The sequence below is a fragment of the Andrographis paniculata genome, unplaced genomic scaffold (assembly GCF_009805555.1).
Source record: "Andrographis paniculata isolate CXL003 unplaced genomic scaffold, ASM980555v1 Contig35END, whole genome shotgun sequence".
NCBI lineage: Eukaryota > Viridiplantae > Streptophyta > Magnoliopsida > Lamiales > Acanthaceae > Andrographis > Andrographis paniculata.
Window position 1 is genome coordinate 222752 of NW_026137568.1, and position 18529 is coordinate 241280.

At 41.7% G+C, this 18529-nt stretch overlaps 6 protein-coding genes across 8 annotated transcripts; all 6 read left to right on the forward strand.

Annotated features, from left to right (window-relative positions):
• Positions 1 to 863: 863 nt before the first annotated feature.
• LOC127249125 (beta-D-xylosidase 1) lies at positions 864 to 5052 on the forward strand. Its single transcript, XM_051271782.1, has 6 exons — positions 864 to 1370; positions 2593 to 2874; positions 2938 to 3205; positions 3295 to 3639; positions 3735 to 4148; positions 4237 to 5052. Exons 1-6 carry the CDS (start codon positions 972 to 974, stop codon positions 4830 to 4832), a joined length of 2304 nt encoding a protein of 767 aa, XP_051127739.1. The 5' UTR covers positions 864 to 971; the 3' UTR covers positions 4833 to 5052.
• Positions 5053 to 5616: 564 nt separating this feature from the next.
• Positions 5617 to 6716, forward strand: LOC127249131 (uncharacterized). Of its 3 annotated transcripts, none has more exons than XM_051271790.1 (5): positions 5617 to 5794; positions 5864 to 6008; positions 6077 to 6166; positions 6273 to 6320; positions 6414 to 6716. In XM_051271790.1, the coding sequence occupies exons 2-5, from the start codon at positions 5889 to 5891 to the stop codon at positions 6558 to 6560; spliced, it is 405 nt and encodes a 134-aa protein (XP_051127747.1). In that variant the 5' UTR covers positions 5617 to 5794; positions 5864 to 5888; the 3' UTR covers positions 6561 to 6716. The 3 variants fall into 3 exon arrangements, with proteins under 3 accessions (XP_051127747.1, XP_051127746.1, XP_051127748.1); XM_051271789.1 differs by having other exon boundaries at positions 5618 to 5794; positions 5861 to 6008; XM_051271791.1 differs by lacking the exon at positions 5617 to 5794 and having other exon boundaries at positions 5802 to 6008.
• Positions 6717 to 6912: 196 nt separating this feature from the next.
• On the forward strand, positions 6913 to 8811 carry LOC127249128 (protein trichome birefringence-like 4). Its single transcript, XM_051271785.1, has 4 exons — positions 6913 to 7739; positions 7830 to 8023; positions 8099 to 8257; positions 8346 to 8811. Exons 1-4 carry the CDS (start codon positions 6999 to 7001, stop codon positions 8683 to 8685), a joined length of 1434 nt encoding a protein of 477 aa, XP_051127742.1. The 5' UTR covers positions 6913 to 6998; the 3' UTR covers positions 8686 to 8811.
• Positions 8812 to 9004: 193 nt separating this feature from the next.
• LOC127249127 (importin subunit alpha-1a-like) lies at positions 9005 to 13422 on the forward strand. Its single transcript, XM_051271784.1, has 12 exons — positions 9005 to 9712; positions 9811 to 10022; positions 10643 to 10739; positions 10832 to 10923; positions 11006 to 11137; positions 11229 to 11414; positions 11505 to 11668; positions 11768 to 11846; positions 11970 to 12098; positions 12225 to 12352; positions 12448 to 12828; positions 12906 to 13422. Exons 2-11 carry the CDS (start codon positions 9816 to 9818, stop codon positions 12824 to 12826), a joined length of 1593 nt encoding a protein of 530 aa, XP_051127741.1. The 5' UTR covers positions 9005 to 9712; positions 9811 to 9815; the 3' UTR covers positions 12827 to 12828; positions 12906 to 13422.
• A 524-nt stretch (positions 13423 to 13946) lies between these two features.
• LOC127249129 (uncharacterized) lies at positions 13947 to 15657 on the forward strand. Its single transcript, XM_051271786.1, has 3 exons — positions 13947 to 14492; positions 14571 to 14942; positions 15049 to 15657. The coding sequence occupies exons 1-3, from the start codon at positions 14075 to 14077 to the stop codon at positions 15405 to 15407; spliced, it is 1149 nt and encodes a 382-aa protein (XP_051127743.1). The 5' UTR covers positions 13947 to 14074; the 3' UTR covers positions 15408 to 15657.
• A 1294-nt stretch (positions 15658 to 16951) lies between these two features.
• LOC127249130 (GATA transcription factor 16-like) lies at positions 16952 to 18422 on the forward strand. The gene is made up of 3 exons (XM_051271787.1): positions 16952 to 17413; positions 17520 to 17657; positions 17900 to 18422. Exons 1-3 carry the CDS (start codon positions 17393 to 17395, stop codon positions 18224 to 18226), a joined length of 486 nt encoding a protein of 161 aa, XP_051127744.1. The 5' UTR covers positions 16952 to 17392; the 3' UTR covers positions 18227 to 18422.
• The last annotated feature ends 107 nt before the right edge of the window (positions 18423 to 18529 follow it).

Here is an 18529-nt window from a genome sequence, read left to right on the forward strand (position 1 = left end):
TGAATGGTCAAAACATGAGAATTAATTAGAATAGACTATAGCACCTAAGGAGAAGTTAATTATATAAAATATAAATAAATAAAATAATAATCATAATGCATTTGTTAACCTATCTAATCTAATATAATATATGTAGCCCTATATATATGTGTCTACTGTAATTATTTAAGTGCCTACATTGACCATACATACATACATAGAGCTGTCTTTTTTACCCCAACTAATTTAATTATTACTCAGTTATTGGATCATCGGATGTATGCAATTTTGATTTATTGTTGATATATAATTAAGCATGTAATATTTATTTAATTTTTGTTAACCCAAAAGTGAAATTCAGACCAAAGCTTGGAATTCGATGATACATATATATAATCTTCTAAGTGCAAGTGAAATTAAAAAGAAAACAAATGTTGAATAAAATAAACAAAATTCCTCTTTTATTAGAATTCTCAAGAAACCCTTTGATAGGCCAAAATTGCATTCAATTCAATAGCAAGTGACATGGGTTTGTTTTTGTGGATCGAAATTTGTTTGTTTGTTTATCTATTTATTTTTATGATACGAGAACTGGCAATTGCTGCTGAAAATGAAAATGCACACCATTGAACCCCATCGTCAGCAGATGGAAATTTGTTTATTAATTAACAATTTTGTTGATATAGAATCATGAAATTGAATAAACCAATAAAGGCAGCAGTGCAGGGAAGCATAGGCGTGTTTTACTAACTCACTCAATCATTAACACCACTCTTGACTCTTCTTCCCTATCCTTAATTAATTTCACTTCACACAAAAACGACTCTCTATTTTATACAGATTAAAAAATAATAGAAAATAAATAAATATACATATAAACGTACAACAGTTACTGACACTCACATCGATCTACAATGATGGATGATGTATCTATATAAAGCTCTCCATCGCCATGCCCCAATTCACATCCAATTTCAATAATTATAATAACAATGATAATTACAAAAGCTTGGTTCCTGCTCGTATGGCTCATCTGCGGCATTCAGCTCCACGTCGGCCAATCGCGGCCGCCGTTCGCCTGCGATCCGGCGAGCGCCGCCTCGAGGAGCTTGCCCTTCTGCAGCCCGTCGGTGCGCATGGACGCGAGGGTTAGGGATTTAATCGGACGGCTCACATTGCAGGAGAAGATCAGGCTGTTGGTGAACAATGCCGCCCCCGTCGACCGCCTCGGAATCCGGGGGTACGAGTGGTGGTCCGAGGCTCTCCACGGCGTCTCCAACACCGGCCCCGGCGTCAAGTTCGGCGGCGCCTTCCCCGGCGCCACCAGTTTCCCCCAAGTCATCACCACCGCCGCCTCTTTCAACGCCTCACTCTGGCAAGCCATCGGCCAGGTCACTCTCTCTCTCTCTCTCACACACACACACGCATGTCTCTCTGTGTGTTTTATATCTACATTATTTAATTAATATTAATATTCATATTCAAAAACATTTATGCTTCAATGGAACAGAAGCATAGTATAAACTTATAACCTTTAATATAATAATAATAATAATAAAAGTTTCAAATAAGTTCACGGGTTTGAACAAAATCTTGGAATTGGATTATTGTTTGACTGCTGTGAAAATGTATTAAATAATTTTTCTTTTTTTTTTTTTTGGTGGTTGTTGTCTTTAATCAGTCGAAAAGTTTGGTTAGGAACCTACACTTGTCTAAATGATTATTTAGCAATCACTCTCTATATGTCACTTTACTAGTGGCAAATTAAATCCCCTCTTAATTAATTTTTTCATCAATAATTGAGGCTTAACGTACGAACGTACAAGTAAGTATTTACTAGGTTGGCTCCTTCAACAACTCTTCTTAAGTCCTCATCAGCTCAAAGAAACTACTCATTAATGTATGGTGGTGGTGGTGTAAATGAAAAAAAAAAAAAGAAAAAATAATAATAATAAATAAAAAAAAAGAGTGTTTAGAAAGTCGTTCTTTTGAAAAGGGCCATGAAAACTTCCATCCAACTGCAAGAATATGACAATAAAAGGAAGGCATCTATCAATTTTTTTCTTAAGGCAGACAAGACACTTTTTGGCGGGTTCAAGCTGTGCATGTGACTCACTCTCATAAAATAATAATAATAATAATAATACAACATTTGGTGCAGTGTCCAAAAGAACAAATGTGAGAAATGATCCAAATTGGGTGGTTACATACGACAACTGTGTAATTTTAATTTCATTTTGTAATTAATTATATAATAAAAAGAAAACAAGCAGCAGCAGCAGCATTCGCAACTGGCTCCTTGCCCATACCTGAAATCATCTAGTGTGCACTGCATGCTCATAACATATAGTCCAAAAAAAGCAAAAGATTCTATGGAATTAAAAGCTACCATTCTTGATAACATTATTTAACGTGTTGTCCCAACAGGAGTAGGACCACTTTTGCCCATTATTGATAGGTTTTCGAACGTAAACGCCATTCCCTATTTTGTGCTCATCATCCATCCTATCCACCTCTTCTACTATTAATTAATTAATATTCATTTAAATACAAGTAATTAATTACATACTAGTACTAAATAATATTAGTAATTAAAAAATAACTACTTTACAGGTGGTTTCGGATGAAGCGAGGGCAATGTACAACGGTGGGGTGGCCGGCCTGACCTACTGGAGCCCAAATGTGAACATTTTCCGGGACCCGCGGTGGGGGCGCGGCCAGGAAACTCCCGGCGAGGACCCGGCGTTGGCCGCCAGGTACGCCGCCAGCTATGTCCAGGGCCTGCAGGGCGGCGGCGCCGGCGACAGGCTCAAGGTTGCTGCGTGCTGCAAGCACTACACGGCCTATGATCTTGATTTCTGGAAGGGCATCGACCGCTATCACTTCAATGCCAAGGTAACATATCAAAATCATCTGATTGATGAATCAATCCATCAATTAATGAATTCGTGCGTGCAGGTGAGCAGACAGGATTTGGAAGAAACATACAATGTGCCGTTCAAGGCGTGCGTGATGGAAGGTAAAGTGGCGAGCGTGATGTGCTCTTACAACCAGGTTAACGGCAAGCCTACCTGCGCCGACCCTGCCCTCCTCCGCGGCACCATCCGCGCGCAGTGGCGCCTCAACGGCTACATCGTTTCAGATTGCGATTCCGTCGACGTTCTCTACAATCAGCAGCATTACGCCACAACGCCGGAGGATGCAGTCGCTGACTCCATTAAAGCAGGTTCCTTCTTAAAGCTTGCTGCTGCTAAAGCTAAAGCTAAACCTAATCAAGACTTAATTAGGGTTTAATTTATTACTGTTGCATTGCAGGCTTGAACTTGGACTGTGGGCCTTTCCTTGCCGTCTACACTGAGAGGGCCGTCCAGCAGCGCAAACTCAGCGAAGCTGACGTGGACCAGGCCTTGGCCCAATTACTCACCGTCCAGATGCGTTTGGGCATGTTCGACGGCCCAAAACAGCCTTATCTTAATTTGGGCCCAAGAGACGTTTGCACCCCAGCCCATAAACAGCTGGCCCTCGAAGCGGCCCGTCAAGGCATAGTCTTGCTACAAAACCGCAACCGCGCTTTACCCTTCTCCACCACTCGCCACCGCACCGTCGCTGTCATCGGTCCCAACTCCGACGCCACCGACACCATGATCGGAAACTATGCCGGTAGGTACACATATAATCGCTACTCAATTTCAAAACTATATAAATTGATTGTTACAAATTACAATCTAGTCATTCTGTTGGATCACCTGCCCTAGGAGTTCCATGTGGTTACGATACCCCTCTGCAAGGGATATCGAGATACGCGAAGACAGTTCACGCGGAAGGCTGCACTTCCATAAGCTGTGAAGGCAGCGAGCAATTCGATCGGGCTGAAGTAGGAGCTCGTCACGCCGATGCAACGGTGCTAGTGATGGGAATCAACCAAGCCGTAGAGCGGGAAGCCCTAGATCGAGCTAGCTTACTTCTACCGGGACGACAGCAGGAATTAGTATCAAGGGTGGCTCGAGCATCCAAAGGCCCTGTTGTGCTGATACTCATGTCCGGCGGCCCAATTGATGTTTCATTCGCCAAAAACGATCCCAAAATCGCCGCCATTTTATGGGCGGGCTACCCCGGCCAGGCCGGAGGAACCGCCATAGCCGATGTCTTATTTGGAGCTACAAATCCAGGTACCTCTAATTTATATATATATATATATATATATTTTATAATACAAAAATATGATATATATATATATATATGTTGCTGTCTATGCAGGGGGGAAGTTGCCGATGACATGGTATCCTCAATCCTATTTAGCCAAAGTACCTATGACCGACATGGCCATGCATGCAGATCCATCTCGAGGATATCCAGGGCGAACTTATAGATTCTACAAAGGTCCAAATGTCTTCCCTTTCGGATTTGGGCTAAGCTACACAAGCTTTAGGCACACATTGGCCCACGGCCCAACTAAACTTTCGGTCCCATCGACGAGTCTAAAAGCTTTCAATAGCACGACTCGGGCAATTAGAGTGTCACACACAAGTTGTGACGCTTTAATGCAAGAAATGCATATCGATGTGGAAAATATTGGAGAAATGGATGGGTCGCATACGGTAATGGCATTTGTCACTTCTCCGTCTAAGGAAGATAAACAATTAGTGGCATTTGAGAAGGTCCACGTAATGGCCGGAGCCAAAACACGGGTTAGGATCAATATTGACGCATGCAAACATTTGAGCGATGTAGATAAATTTGGAATTCGAAGAATTCCTATGGGCGATCACCATGTGCATGTGGGGATCGAGGAAGATCTAAAGCACGTCATTTCACTCGAGCATATTGATGCGGATGAAGAAATCAAATCTTAACTTCCAAAGAACATTGGATTCTTTGAAAAACCATATTTGTTATAACAAACAAGTGTATGATACATGTTGGCGAGTTTACATGTAGCATAGAATACATTTAGGCTAAGGAATGATGGATGAAAAGAAAAGGGTGATTAATTATTATGTTGATGCAATTGTAAACGTAAGTTGTAATTTGGATTTATGAGTGAATGGAAAGTATGTATGATTTGGATTGGTATACTACAATCTATGTTTGGATATATATTAGTATCATTATCACTTATATAGTTTTATCTTTTTATTTGGATATATCTCAGATTGTTAAAAATTTAAAATTTGAATACCCTATTCACTATATTTTCATGTTATTTTTGAAGGAGGAAATGAATTTCACTATTAGTCTTTAAAATGATTGATTGGTATAATTATTTATATATTATATGTGCAGTGCAGATATAGATCCTATTGTATAATGTTGATTTAATTATTAAATGAAAAATCTTTTGGATATATAGATAGTATAGAAGGGACGAAATCTAAAGCAAATTTAAAATCTTGGATGGGGGCAGATACCCATACCATACCATACCATTTCCACTTGGAAGGAATAAAATTAACAAAAAATATTAAATACTAATAATAACAATAATTGTAGGCAGACTCCAAGTAGTGCTGAAAATGATGTAGTAACGCTCATTTGATTTGAAGTATAATAATATGAAAACTTGTCTTTCTCTATCTAATCTGTTTAGTTGGAAAAAGTGTAAAAAGTTAGTATGATACCTTTTGTCTCTCAAGGGTAGTGTGTGTGTGTGTGTGTATGTATATGTAGAGATAGATAGATAGATAGATAGGTAGCTTTATTCATTAATGTATGAGTGTGTGGGTGTGGGTGTGGGGTGTGTTGCTTTTGGTTGGTTTCTTTAGTTGAAGGAAGAAAGTAGCTAGCCTTCCTATTCGTCGCTCCACTTGGAAGAAAGGTACCACCATTCTTTCTTCTTCTTCTTCTTTGTTGGTTTCATATGGAGTATATTCATGTATTGCAGCAGAGCAGAGTGGTAGTATAGTATTTTGATGGGAGAGCAACACATGAGTAATAGCATCAATGTCAAGGAGATGATGGAAAGCGGCGAGGAAACACCACAACCACAATCACAATCACAATCATCTCACCACCATTACCATCAGCTCCAGGTAGGTAAGCTAATTCATCCATCCAACCATCCATTTTGTGTTAATTAGTTTTGATGGATGGATGGCAGAGGCAGAGTAGCAGTGCTGGTGCAGCAGCACCAGAGATTGACAGAAAGTATGGAGGACTTGTGCCAAAGAAGAAGCCTTTGATCTCCAAGGTCTCCCACTAGTCCCTCTGCCACTGCCATTACAGTACATGATGCATACATATATATATTCATACTCATACTCATACTCAATACTCATACTCTATGCACAAAGCAGGACAAGCAGAGGGCCTTCTTTGACTCAGCAGATTGGGCTTTGTGCAAGGTGCTGCTGCTACTGCTACTGCTATTTCATTCCTTCTCATCTCATCTCATCTTTCTCCCCTTGATTCTAATTTTATGTCTGGCATTGCAACAGCAACAGCAACAGCAGGAGCAAGGTAGTGGTGGTGGTGGTGGTCAAGAATCATCAAGCAGCATTAAAGCTATAGAGACACTGCGCCCAAAGCTGCACAGAACTCCTCATCACCAACTCCCTCCCAGAAGGCCTCCTGCTTCCTTCTAATCTAACTTCTTCTTAATTCCTAATTACAATCATCTCATCTCTACACATTACTTGATAATTACTACTGTAATAACAACATCCTACTTTGGTTCTTCCTCTCCTCTCCTGTGTTATTCGCTAATAATAATAGTCTATACCCATCCCCATTATTATTAATTACTACTATTTGGTTTCTTTGTTTTTTTATATGTGTGTATATACATGGGTTATTATCATTATTATTCCTTGATAAACAAACTAAACGAACGAATCAGTAGTAGTTGCAAGCATTGATAAATAAATGATAATGGTGGTGGTGGTGGCGGTGGTAATGCACTTCACTTCACTGCACTGCATTGTAGTAGTAGTTGTAGTAGCTGTACTATTTCTTAACTAACTGCTCCTCCATCTCCATCTCCATCTTCATCTCCATCTCCATCTCCATCTTCATCTTCCGTGATGGACTACTCATCAATCTTCAAGAATCTCCCCGGCACAGTCCTGGTCTTGCAGTCCTCAAGAAGCTTCTTCTCCGCCTCCTCAAGATCAACATCCCACTACCTCTTCACCATCCTCATCGCCCTCATCCTCATCATCACCGTCTTCTTCTTCTCCGCCTCCGGCCCCGCCTCCCCCGCCGTCATCTCCTACACCAGTCTCGCCTCCCGCCGCCTCCACTCCCCCTCCCTGTCCCCTTCCCACCCTTACACCAGCTGCACCGTCTCCGCTGTCCCCCTGCCCTCCCCCCCTCCTCCTCCTCTCACCGCCCTTCCCACACACACCCTCGACATTCTTCACAACAATGACGACGACGACGACGACCCGCAGCAGCCCACTTCTTGCAACGTGTTCGACGGCAGTTGGATTCAGGACGAAGGAATGGAGCCATTGTACAGGCCCGGAACCTGTCCCTTCGTCGACGAAGCTTTCAATTGCTTCGACAACGGTCGCCCCGATTCGGACTACCTCAAGTTCAAATGGAAACCTCGTGCTTGCGAAATCCCAAGATTCGATGGCCTCAAAATGCTCGACCTTCTGAGGGGGAAACAGTTGGTGTTTGTGGGGGATTCACTCAACAGGAACATGTGGGAATCCTTCGTCTGTGCAATTTGGGAGTCTTTACCTAATAAGACCAACGTCGTCCAAGTCTCCGGCAGCCGCCAGTTCAGAACCCAAAGATTCTATTCCATCAAATTCCAGGTCATAAACAAACCCGCAACTGCTTTCCAGTTCTTGATCAGATGACAGAGATGATAAGTTTAATCAATTCTTGTTTTTGATTGTTCTCAGGATTTCAACTGCTCTATAGACTTCGTCAAGTCCCCCTTCCTCGTTCAAGAATGGAAGTTCTTGGACAAGACCGGAATTCGCAGAGAAACTCTGAGATTGGACGTTATGGAAAGCTACCACAACGAGTATATGGATGCCGATATTGTGGTTTTCAACACAGGTCACTGGTGGACTCACAAGAAAACCTATCAGGGGTAATTACAGAGGAGGAGTATATATGTGTTTAATTAATTATGTATGATGAATTGTGCATTGATCTGTATTTGCAGGAAGTACTACTTCCAAGAAGGTGCTCATGTATACAGCAGACTGAAAGTGGCAGATGCATACAAGAAGGCCCTGCAGACGTGGGCTAAATGGGTTGATTCCACCATTAACACCACCAGGACCACCATCTTCTTTCGAAGCTACTCCTCCTCCCACTTCAAGTACAAACATCATAACCCACATTCAAGATCTTTACGTACGTGCCTGTTTTTATATATGTGTATTCACAATGTGGTGGTGATCAAGCAGAGGTGGGCGATGGGACTCAGGAGGGAGTTGCGACGGCGAGACGAAACCAATCACCGAGGAAGCTCATCTGGCGCCGCATCCATGGATGGCGAGGGCCTTAGAATCCGTTTTATCGAAGATGAAGACGCCGGTTCAGTACCTGAACATAACTAGGATGACAGACTACAGAAAAGATGGGCACCCTTCAGTATACAGGCAATCAGCTTCATCAGGGAGCCATGACCATGTCTTGGCTTCCCAGGACTGCAGCCACTGGTGCCTTCCTGGTGTGCCAGACTCCTGGAATCAGTTGCTTTATGCAATCTTAATTAAGTCCCAGAAAGAGATTTCTCCTGTTTGACACCAGCACTCGCTGATCTTGTTTCTGCATTACAGGATATGAGGAATCTTCTGCATTCTTTGTAATTGAGTTGGATTCAATTGAATGAGGAAAAGAAAAAAGCAACGATTTTTAGAGCAACTTGCAGATGCGTGACAGGGAACAATAACCAGAACTCGACCCTCTAGAACAACGTTAAAAGGGACCACTAATATATAGATTCAAATCCCAGAAAACAATCAGATACAAACTCACCTCAGCAAAACACCATTACATAAATAACGAAGCTTTTCAAAGGATGTTTTATATCTCAATTCATTAATATCCATGAATGAAGAAGGATGCACATTTGATCTTAACCCATCGAATACTGCTGCGAATGGATGCCTTAGCTCGTCCTTCAACAGCATACGCCCTGTAAGCTCTGATCCTCTGTTTTCTTTTGGCCTCGGAATCTTTAGGAGGGATGTAGAACGACGACGAAGAAGATGATGATGAGGGGATTCGCCGATTCATAACGTTGCTGGATCGCGGTGGCGCTGCCTGCTTCTCCTCCACCCCTCTCATTCTCTGCCTGCCAACTAGCTTGATCGACGACAGACAGAGATGAAAATGGGTAACAAGGTTCGGGGAGTGGAATGGAAATGCTATAGGGACGTGGGGGGATTGCTTGTATGTATGTATGCGTTGAGGACAACCTTAAACTTCTCTATTCTCAAATTCAATTATTGCTAAAGTAAGCAAAGATGGTAATTGTTAATGATAGTTTGGAGATCTTTTAGAAAGTAAAAATTATAGATGGGTGATGCCCTAGAATGAATTCGACGTGTTTACTTTTTCATGTTATCGGCGAGAAATCAAACAAACAAAAGGTTGGGTCACCCGATTGGCTCTTGGCCCAGAGGTAGCAACCATTTTTCCTCAACGTGCGGGTGGTTAAATAGCCATAAATTTCGGACTGCTCGCCTCACCAATTCAAAAACCCTTCCTTTGCTTCGACCTTCGTTCTCTACGCACTCTCTTTCTCTCTCTCTCTCTCTGGTTTAAGGTATGGCGGTGATTGTGTAGCATAGCATGTGTATTTGTCTGCCTTTGTTTATGTGTATTTTTGGTCGATTGATTAATGCGGTGTTCGTTTTTTTGCAGGAACGATGTCATTGAGGCCGGGCTCTAGGGCGGAGGTGCGGCGGAGCCGATACAAGGTGGCGTTGGACGCCGATGATGGTCGAAGAAGGCGGGAGGACAATATGGTGGAGATTCGAAAGAGTAAGCGCGAGGAGAGTCTGCTGAAAAAGCGAAGAGAAGGCCTCCCGCAGCCATTCCCAGCGTCTCTTCACTCATCGGGGATCGAGAAAAAGGTCTGATTTCTCGCCGATAACATGAGAAAGTTAACACTTCGAATTTTTGCTTCGATCTTTCATTTCATGAGTATGTCCAAGAAAACATCCGTTCTTCACTTCTCGATTTTTTTGAATTCTTGAGTCGGTGGTTTTTTCTTTTGTGCTTATTGATATTATAAAGTGATTCTGATAGAGTTATCTGGCTATCCAGTTCAATCGTATTTAGGGTTATGAATTGCCTACCGTCGCATGCCCTTATTTCGACTTAAACCGTTAAAGGATATTTGGCTTGGAAATTATGGATAATTAATTAATTCATGTCGTGGTTTGGATTCTTGGGGTGTGGACAATGTTGAAACAGGACTCACAGTATCCCATTTTTATTTTATGAATAATAGAATAGGGATTGCAAATCAACAGATGATGTGAGTTTGATTGTTTATCATTCTGAATCTTTGCCTTTCTTTTTTCTCGAAAATTGCATAAATATTATTAGATAATATATGTTTTTGTCATGAATTTCTTTATGATTGAATATACTGGTTGTAGGTGAGTCTGGTGTCCATAAACAGAAGTATTTATAATACGTGATTGTGTTTTGACAATGCTTTAAGCTATATTTTGTGATTTGTGTGCAGTTGGAGACCCTTCCTTCCATGGTTGCTGGGGTGTGGTCACATGATAGCAACTTGCAGCATGAAGCAACCTCGCAGTTCCGGAAACTACTGTCAATTGGTAAACCTCGTGGTTTCATTTTGGTAGTTTAGCCTATGATATGATGGTTAAGGCCTTATTTTTCACAATGGCTTTTCGAATTGAATTTATAGAAAGAAGTCCTCCTATAGATGAAGTAATACGAACAGGGGTTGTTCCTCGATTTGTTGAGTTCCTGACGTGGGAGAATATGCCCCAGCATCAGGTGGAGTTTGCTTCAAATATTATTACAAAATAGCTAATGGTTACTGTTTGGAGCTTTTGCTCACTCTATGAGTTTTGTGTAGTTTGAGGCCGCTTGGGCTCTTACCAACATTGCCTCTGGCACTTCTGAGCATACCAGGGTGGTTATTGATAATGGAGCGGTCCCCATTTTTGTAAAGCTTCTGACTTCACCCAGTGAAGATGTCCGGGAGCAGGTGTTACTCTATGGGACATATTAAAAATTATATTGTTTTTATATTTCCTTGTGCATTCAATAAATCTCTACTAACATAATTTTATCTGTAGGCCGTGTGGGCGCTGGGTAATATCGCTGGTGATTCTCCTAAATGCCGTGACTTTGTTCTAGGCCATGGGGCCATGGTTCCTTTGCTTGTTCAGTTGAATGTGAGTTCCAAGCTTTCAATGCTGAGAAATGCAACATGGACACTTTCAAACTTCTGCCGAGGCAAGCCGCAGCCTCCCTTTGAACAGGTGTTAAAATGTCTTGTGGTTAATTGGATAATAGCATCCGTAAGTGAACAAGACCCGATTGTGATTTAGTTCATGATATTATTTTATTAGGTGAGGCCAGCACTTCCAGCCCTTCAACGTCTTGTAACCTCAAACGATGATGAGGTGCTTGCAGATGCATGCTGGGCTCTCTCGTATCTCTCAGATGGTACAAATGACAAAATTCAGGCTGTGATTGAGGCTGGTGTCTGTCAAAGACTTGTGGAGCTTCTTCTGTGAGTGTGATTTTTCAGAATTATTATAGAAAAACGATTTAACTGAGCTTATAGTGCTGACAATTTACTCAATCTTTTAAAATAAATTTTATGTGCCAGTCATCCCGCTCCTTCAGTGCTTATACCTGCACTTCGTACAGTTGGCAATATAGTGACCGGTGATGATGTCCAAACTCAGGTTCGAAGTCTCTTTGCATTCGACTGTCAGCCATTTTGCTGAACATATTCATGTTCGAGTATTAGTTAGCTTGTCTGCTGGAATATATATGTGTTTGATCTTAAACTGTGTTGTGATTTCCAGTATATTATTGATCATGGTGCACTTCCGTGCTTGTTGAACCTATTGATTCACCATCATAAAAAGAGCATCAAGAAAGAAGCCTGCTGGACTATTTCAAACATTACTGCTGGAAACAAAGAACAAATACAGGTATAAAAGTTCATCCTGATTGATGTTCATCACATGCTAGTATTATCCTGCCTCTTATCCAATCATCTGTTGTAGAAAGCTTCTTTTATGTTGTAAAGACTAATTGAATATTCTTTGAAATGCCAGGTTGTAATCGATGCAGGCCTGATACAACCCTTGGTTACTCTCCTCCAAACCGCAGAATTTGATATAAAAAAGGAGGCTGCTTGGGCTATTTCGAATGCCACATCTGGAGGAACCAATGAACAAATCAAGTAGTATTTGCTTTTTATAGTTTTGGTGTATTCTATCTGCTTTTGCTCGTGATCTAAATATAGTGCACCGTGCACATATATGATATGGCTTGTAGGTACATGGTCGAGCGGGACTGCATCAAGCCACTGTGTGACCTTTTGATCTGCCCTGATCCGAGAATTGTCATCGTATGTTTAGAGGCCCTAGAAAACATACTGAAAGTTGGGGATGTGGAGAGAGGCAACACTGGAGAAGTAAACTACTTTGCCCAATTAGTAGATGAAGCTGAAGGATTAGAAAAGATTGAGGAGTTGCAGAGTCATGACAACAACGACGTCTATGAGAAGGCTGTGAAGATACTGGAAGCGTATTGGGTACAGGAAGGGGAGGAGGAGGAGGAGGTTTTACAAGGTGCGGGTGGTTGCAACCGACCAAGATTCAACTTTGGAGATGGCAATGTTCAAGTTCCACCCGGCGGATTCAGTTTTAGCTGAAGGTTAGCTCTCAATATATGCATATCTCAAGAATTTATGTTCTTTCCGATGGCTTAGGCCTTATCAATATCCATTTCAGTTGGTGGGTGAATAAAGTGATGTCTGATCGGATCAAGTGATGAAAGTCGGGTACAGCTCCTCTCCTCTCCGCGAGTTTGGTGAGTTGGGTTGGGTCCAGTCCAGAGTCTATTGTGGTTTGAATGAGGTGCTCTGTGCTGTGGTGGTCGGTCAGGTCAGGTCAATAAACAGAGCAAGGAGTGCTGGTGTCGATAAAAATGTCTCCTTGGTTCGTCGGCTAGGTCTTATTTCAGTTCCGGTTGAGTCTGGTTTTTTGGGTTGGAAGATTTATCTTCGACAATCGATAGATATTGATGATGAATTCTTTACTCTATGGTCGTCTGTCTGTCTCTCTCTGTCTCTGCCTGCCTTCATTACTGCTATGGATCATTGCAACCTGGTGTTCTTGTCTGGTGGAGTCATGGATCTTATTTTTCCTATTGCAGTTGCAGCGTTTGAGCATGCTTTTCTAATCTTTGTGAGGTTGTGGACAATTATTATTATTATATCTTCAATCATATAGTATGATTTCGATCTTACCCAGGTTGGGGTTTTTTAATCCATCGTACAGGCAGGTGTAGTAGATCATCAGCATCAGCTAGCTTTTCCAAACACTTCGAAACCAGTTCTTTTTTGTTTTTAAAAAAAGACCCGTTAGTGCTTGCAACATTATTGAGTTGGGGGGGATAAAGATTAAGACATGGCTGCACCCTGTCACTATTTCTTTGTCTTCTTTTCCTGGCAATATATTTTTTTAATACACCAAAATTTGTCCTTGATTGGTGACTGTGTCATGGGTGGAACAAAAGCAAAACATGCAGCTCCATGGAATAAGGTGGTGTTAATTTTATTAACTCACGATCTTGGCTGTTGATAGAGGATTAATTGGATCATCAATGGCGGCCACTACTGCATTGCAGACAGACCTGCACATGAAGGAAAAGCCCAAGTCAAGACCCCATAATATATATATATATATGTTTGTTCACCAGAATGAGAATACATACGTATATAATATATATATTAATTATATATGAATGATATCTACCGACGACATATTACTTGCCAGCATGATCCTTTCATCGCCCTCAACTACTCACTGTCATTTCCATAAATGGATCGGATCGATAATTCCTAAATCTAGTCCCCCTTAAGACAAAGACGACTAAGAGAGACAGACCATCGATCCTCATGACAAACAGCGGTCTCTTCTTCAACAACGAAGACCCTAATTTGGTGGCCAAATCAGCCTTCTGCTGGTGGAGAACTCTGGAGGAGTTCGACGAAAATGGGCATTTCAAAGTGAAGATCTCCGACCTCTCCTCCAACCTGACCCCACGCCTCAGAGTTCTCAGAGAAATGGAGCGGCTGGCCTTCGTCGCCGGCGAAGGCCTCGATGAGCTGAGGCACAGGCTGATCAGCTACCGCTCCGGCGACTTCTGCCTCCCCGTCGGAGGGATCGAGAAATCCGCCATGGACATCCCACCTGTCATCACCATCCTCCTCACAGGCATGATCGCTTCCGGCAAGAGTGCCTTCGTCAACATGATGTACAGTGTTCTCGGAAGATCTGGAGTCATCCCTTTTGCCCAAACTTCACCTCCTGAAGGTAATCCATTAACCTAATTCAATTAATTACTACTTTATCGATAATTAGATCATCAATTTCACACAATCCAATCTGCAGGCGAGCCGACCACGATGTACCTTGAAGAACACAATGTCCTGAGATCATCCAGGAGTGGGTTCTGCGTGTACGACACCAGAGGTTTGGACCAAACCCAGATGGATGAAGGATTGGCCGACGTTTCGGAATGGCTTTCCGGCGGTGTTAAACACAACCACCCTTGTCTCCGGCCACACGATCACTTCCGAGGAGGAGGAGGAGCCATGTGGACCTGCCGGGTTAGTTCCAGCAGGTTCATCAAGAGACAAGTCAACTGTGTAATGGTTGTGGCTGATCTCTCCCAGATCCAAAAATCCTTCAAATCTGGCAACACCAGAACAATCCAGGCCATAAGAGATCTCTTCCGTTTCACAGCTACCAAGAATTCTTCAAGTAAGTCAAAATTATTACAGTCCACAGACAGAATCAGTAGTCAATTCCACTAGTGGACACAAAGGGGCTTTTATAATTTAGGGTTTATATCGTATCGAAATTGCAGATGAGAATCCAATCTTGATTCTAACACATGGAGACACTTTGACCGCCGAGGAAAGGATCAATGGGAGGCTTAGAATCTGTGAATACTTGGGGATTGTGGAGACAAGTGGGGCATACGATATTCCATGTCTGACTGAGCAAGGAATCGTGGCTGAGGAATCTGATCCCGTCGCTGCATTTGCCCTAACTGAGGCTGTCTACAGAGCCTTGCTTCAATCCGACAGAACCCATCAGCCCAAGAGGAAGTTCAAGGATTATATTATCCTGCTCTGGTCTTGGATCATGGCCTCCATTGCTGCGTTCTTTGCTCTCCTCGCCAAATTCTTCTCCAGGTTCGGACATCAGAAACTTAAGATGTGATCTAATCAAACCTAAAATGCATCATCACAGTTTTAGGGTTTGTTACCATTCCATTGTATGGACTTGTGTGTTTTGGGGGTGATTTGAATTTAGTTTATTCTCATTTTATTTGTTGATTTATCGAAAGGTTTTGCTTCTTTTTTTCATGTGGCCAATGCATTAATTAATTATGTATTCTTTGTATGGGTGGGCGTAATCTTGTCTGTCACCACACCACACCATGTTGGCAATTTGATGTTTTTAAATTTAATTTGACCTCCACCCCACCCCACCCAATAATGTACATTGATATGATATATGATGTGGCATCGTTCTCATTAGTAGTTGACATTTGACAACTGGATTAAAAATATTATAATTGCAATCTTCTCCGGGCGTGTTTGTTCGGGAGGTTTCGATTTCAAAGTGGGATTTGAATAGCTTGAATAATTGTATGATATGATATTTTAAATATAAAATTATTTTTAGTATAATATAAAAAATAAGTGTTTAATTAGATATTTTTTAGGGAAATTTTTTGTATGAATAATGTGAATCCTCCCCTAACAAATGATTAATAATTTAAATTATTACCAATACTATAGGAAAAATTATTTTAAAAGATAAAAAACAAAAAGCTACTTTTGTGTCTTGAACATTTTATCTTTTTCATTTTCTTTTAAGAATTATTTTGGGATGAAAAGGAATTTTAGGAATAACTGGGCCGGGCCTTCGAATTATTAATTTGAAATTGGGCCAGCCCAAATTGGCCCAAGCCCTAATAGAAATATATGGATAAGGTGAAGAGAATCCAACGGCTAGAATTGAACGATCTGTTAGAGGGGGAGAGAGGATTAAATTTGTGATACATATCTGTCAATGAAGGCTGTGGTCCACAACATGTCTGGTCATACTTACCAACAACAAAATGGCTGCATCACTCATCACAAAATTATCTGCTAAAAAAATATATAGCCCTATTTCAAATTAGATATTTGTCCCTTTTAATGTCCATTCTTGTAAATCCCAACTACACCTTTTATTGCTATTTGGAAAAATAAAATAAAAAATAAAAAATCTACATGTCACGCACACAGTCACTATTTACACTTACACCCTCCTCCTGCCTGCATATGTTGGTAGAACATTTATTAAATAAAATTGTACATGTACTCAAAATTTAATTTACTGTATTCAATTTGTTTGCATCTATTTCTGAATTAATTCGTATAACATGAAATGGAAAGGAAAGTAGTTAATTTTGTGGACAAATTTCCATAATTTTCTTTTGAGTCCAATTTGGATTTTATTAATTGGGCATCAAAACCCTAAGGAAAAGCAGGATCTTGTATGGCGGCAAAGACCAATATCACATTCCGAAAAACACCCCCATACGAAATCCAAATTTTCAATTGCGCCCGCCCTTTTACCTCAACAGGCGGGGAGGACTTTTTTATATTTTTCGTGCCCTTTTTCGTCTTTTCACTCTCCCGCGCGCCGTAGGGTTTTCATAAACTTATATATAAACCCCGCAATAAAATTTCTTTCACATTCGCCCCCCAAAAAAATTTCCCCTTTTTCTCTCTCCCTCAGAATCTTTGCCTGCTGGTCTCCATCTTCCCCAGACTCTTCACTCTTACCTTCTCACTCTGCCATTGCCGCCATTGCTTCTTTACGGGGATCGCCGCCGGGGATCTGTTGTTCCGTTGCGACGTTTACTGCTGATCTTGGTTTTCCACTTCGGCGGAAGCTCGATCGTATTTGATTTGTTTTTGGAGCTCTGCGAGGTTGATTCGTTTTTCGCTTGCTCTTGGCGAGCTCTCCGCTGAATCTGAAGTGTTTCTACTTCCTTCCATTTGATTCTGCTGAGTAATCTGGTTTTCGTGGCGTGATCGCTCTGGCTCTGCCTCAATCAGGCGTTTCTTCCGCCGGAGGCCTCGGTTTTAGGTCACAGCTCCGTTCCTTCCTTCTGGAAACGTCTCAGATCTTCGATTGAGGTCCTGAAAATGACGGATCTGAGAGATAAAGTAAGTGATCAACTTCCTTTTCACCATGCCTACTTGTTCTGTGTTTACAGATGCACGATCAAGTGATTCCGATGCTTAATCAAACTGATTTGATGTATGTTTTCAGAGCTCCGACTGCGAAGAATCGACGATCCAAACAACCACCCCCGATCGAGCTTCATCCGACGGCTCAAACGTGAAGACATGTGTTGATTGCGGTACCTCGAAAACCCCCCTTTGGCGAGGCGGTCCAGCTGGACCCAAGGTATATTAATAATAATATGTTTATTTATTTACTTGTATGTATGTATACGGATCTTGTGTGAATCTTGATAACCAGACCTGGTGGCCTCTCACGTGACTCACGTGCAACTGATAAATGTCGTCTAACATCATCACCATTTCAATTATTAATTCCAAAAATGTCAGCAGCAGATTTGCCTCTTCCCTCCCTGCCCTCCGCCATGTGAACTGATCTCTGATCCAATCTGTTTTGTGAATCTGCAGTCGCTCTGCAATGCATGTGGGATTAGGAGCAGGAAGAAGAGAAGGGCACTGATGGGCGTCGCGAGGGAGGAGAAGAGAACAAAGAAAACGACGACAGGCGGAGGAGGAAGTAAAAACGCCGTCAGCAGCAACAGCAGCCACAGTAGTACCAGCAGCAGTGGGGATAGTGCCTTGTGCCCTAGCAACAAGAAGAAGCTGTGGGCCTTCGGAAGTGATGTAGCTCTGCAGAGACCGAGATCCCATTCCAACAGACGCAGAAAACTCGGTGAGGAAGAACAAGCTGCATTCCTTTTAATGGCGTTGTCCTGTGGCTCTGTTTATGCTTAGTTAGAGATATTATATTATTATTTTGTACTCTACCCTCCATTGAAAAAGGAAAGGAGGTGACCGAGGAAGAAGAAGAAGAAGAAATAAGGGGGAAAATGCAGTGGATGATGATGATGATGATCTTTTGTGGGGTTGAATTCCAATTTAATTATTGTTATAATAATTATATAATTAATATCCAGATTGTTATCAACAATCATGATCATGTTTATGTCAACAATCTCCACCATGACTAATTAGACTTGACAGTAGTAGTCAAACAACAGTGTGTGTACAGCTCCATCTAATCATTGCTGATTTGCC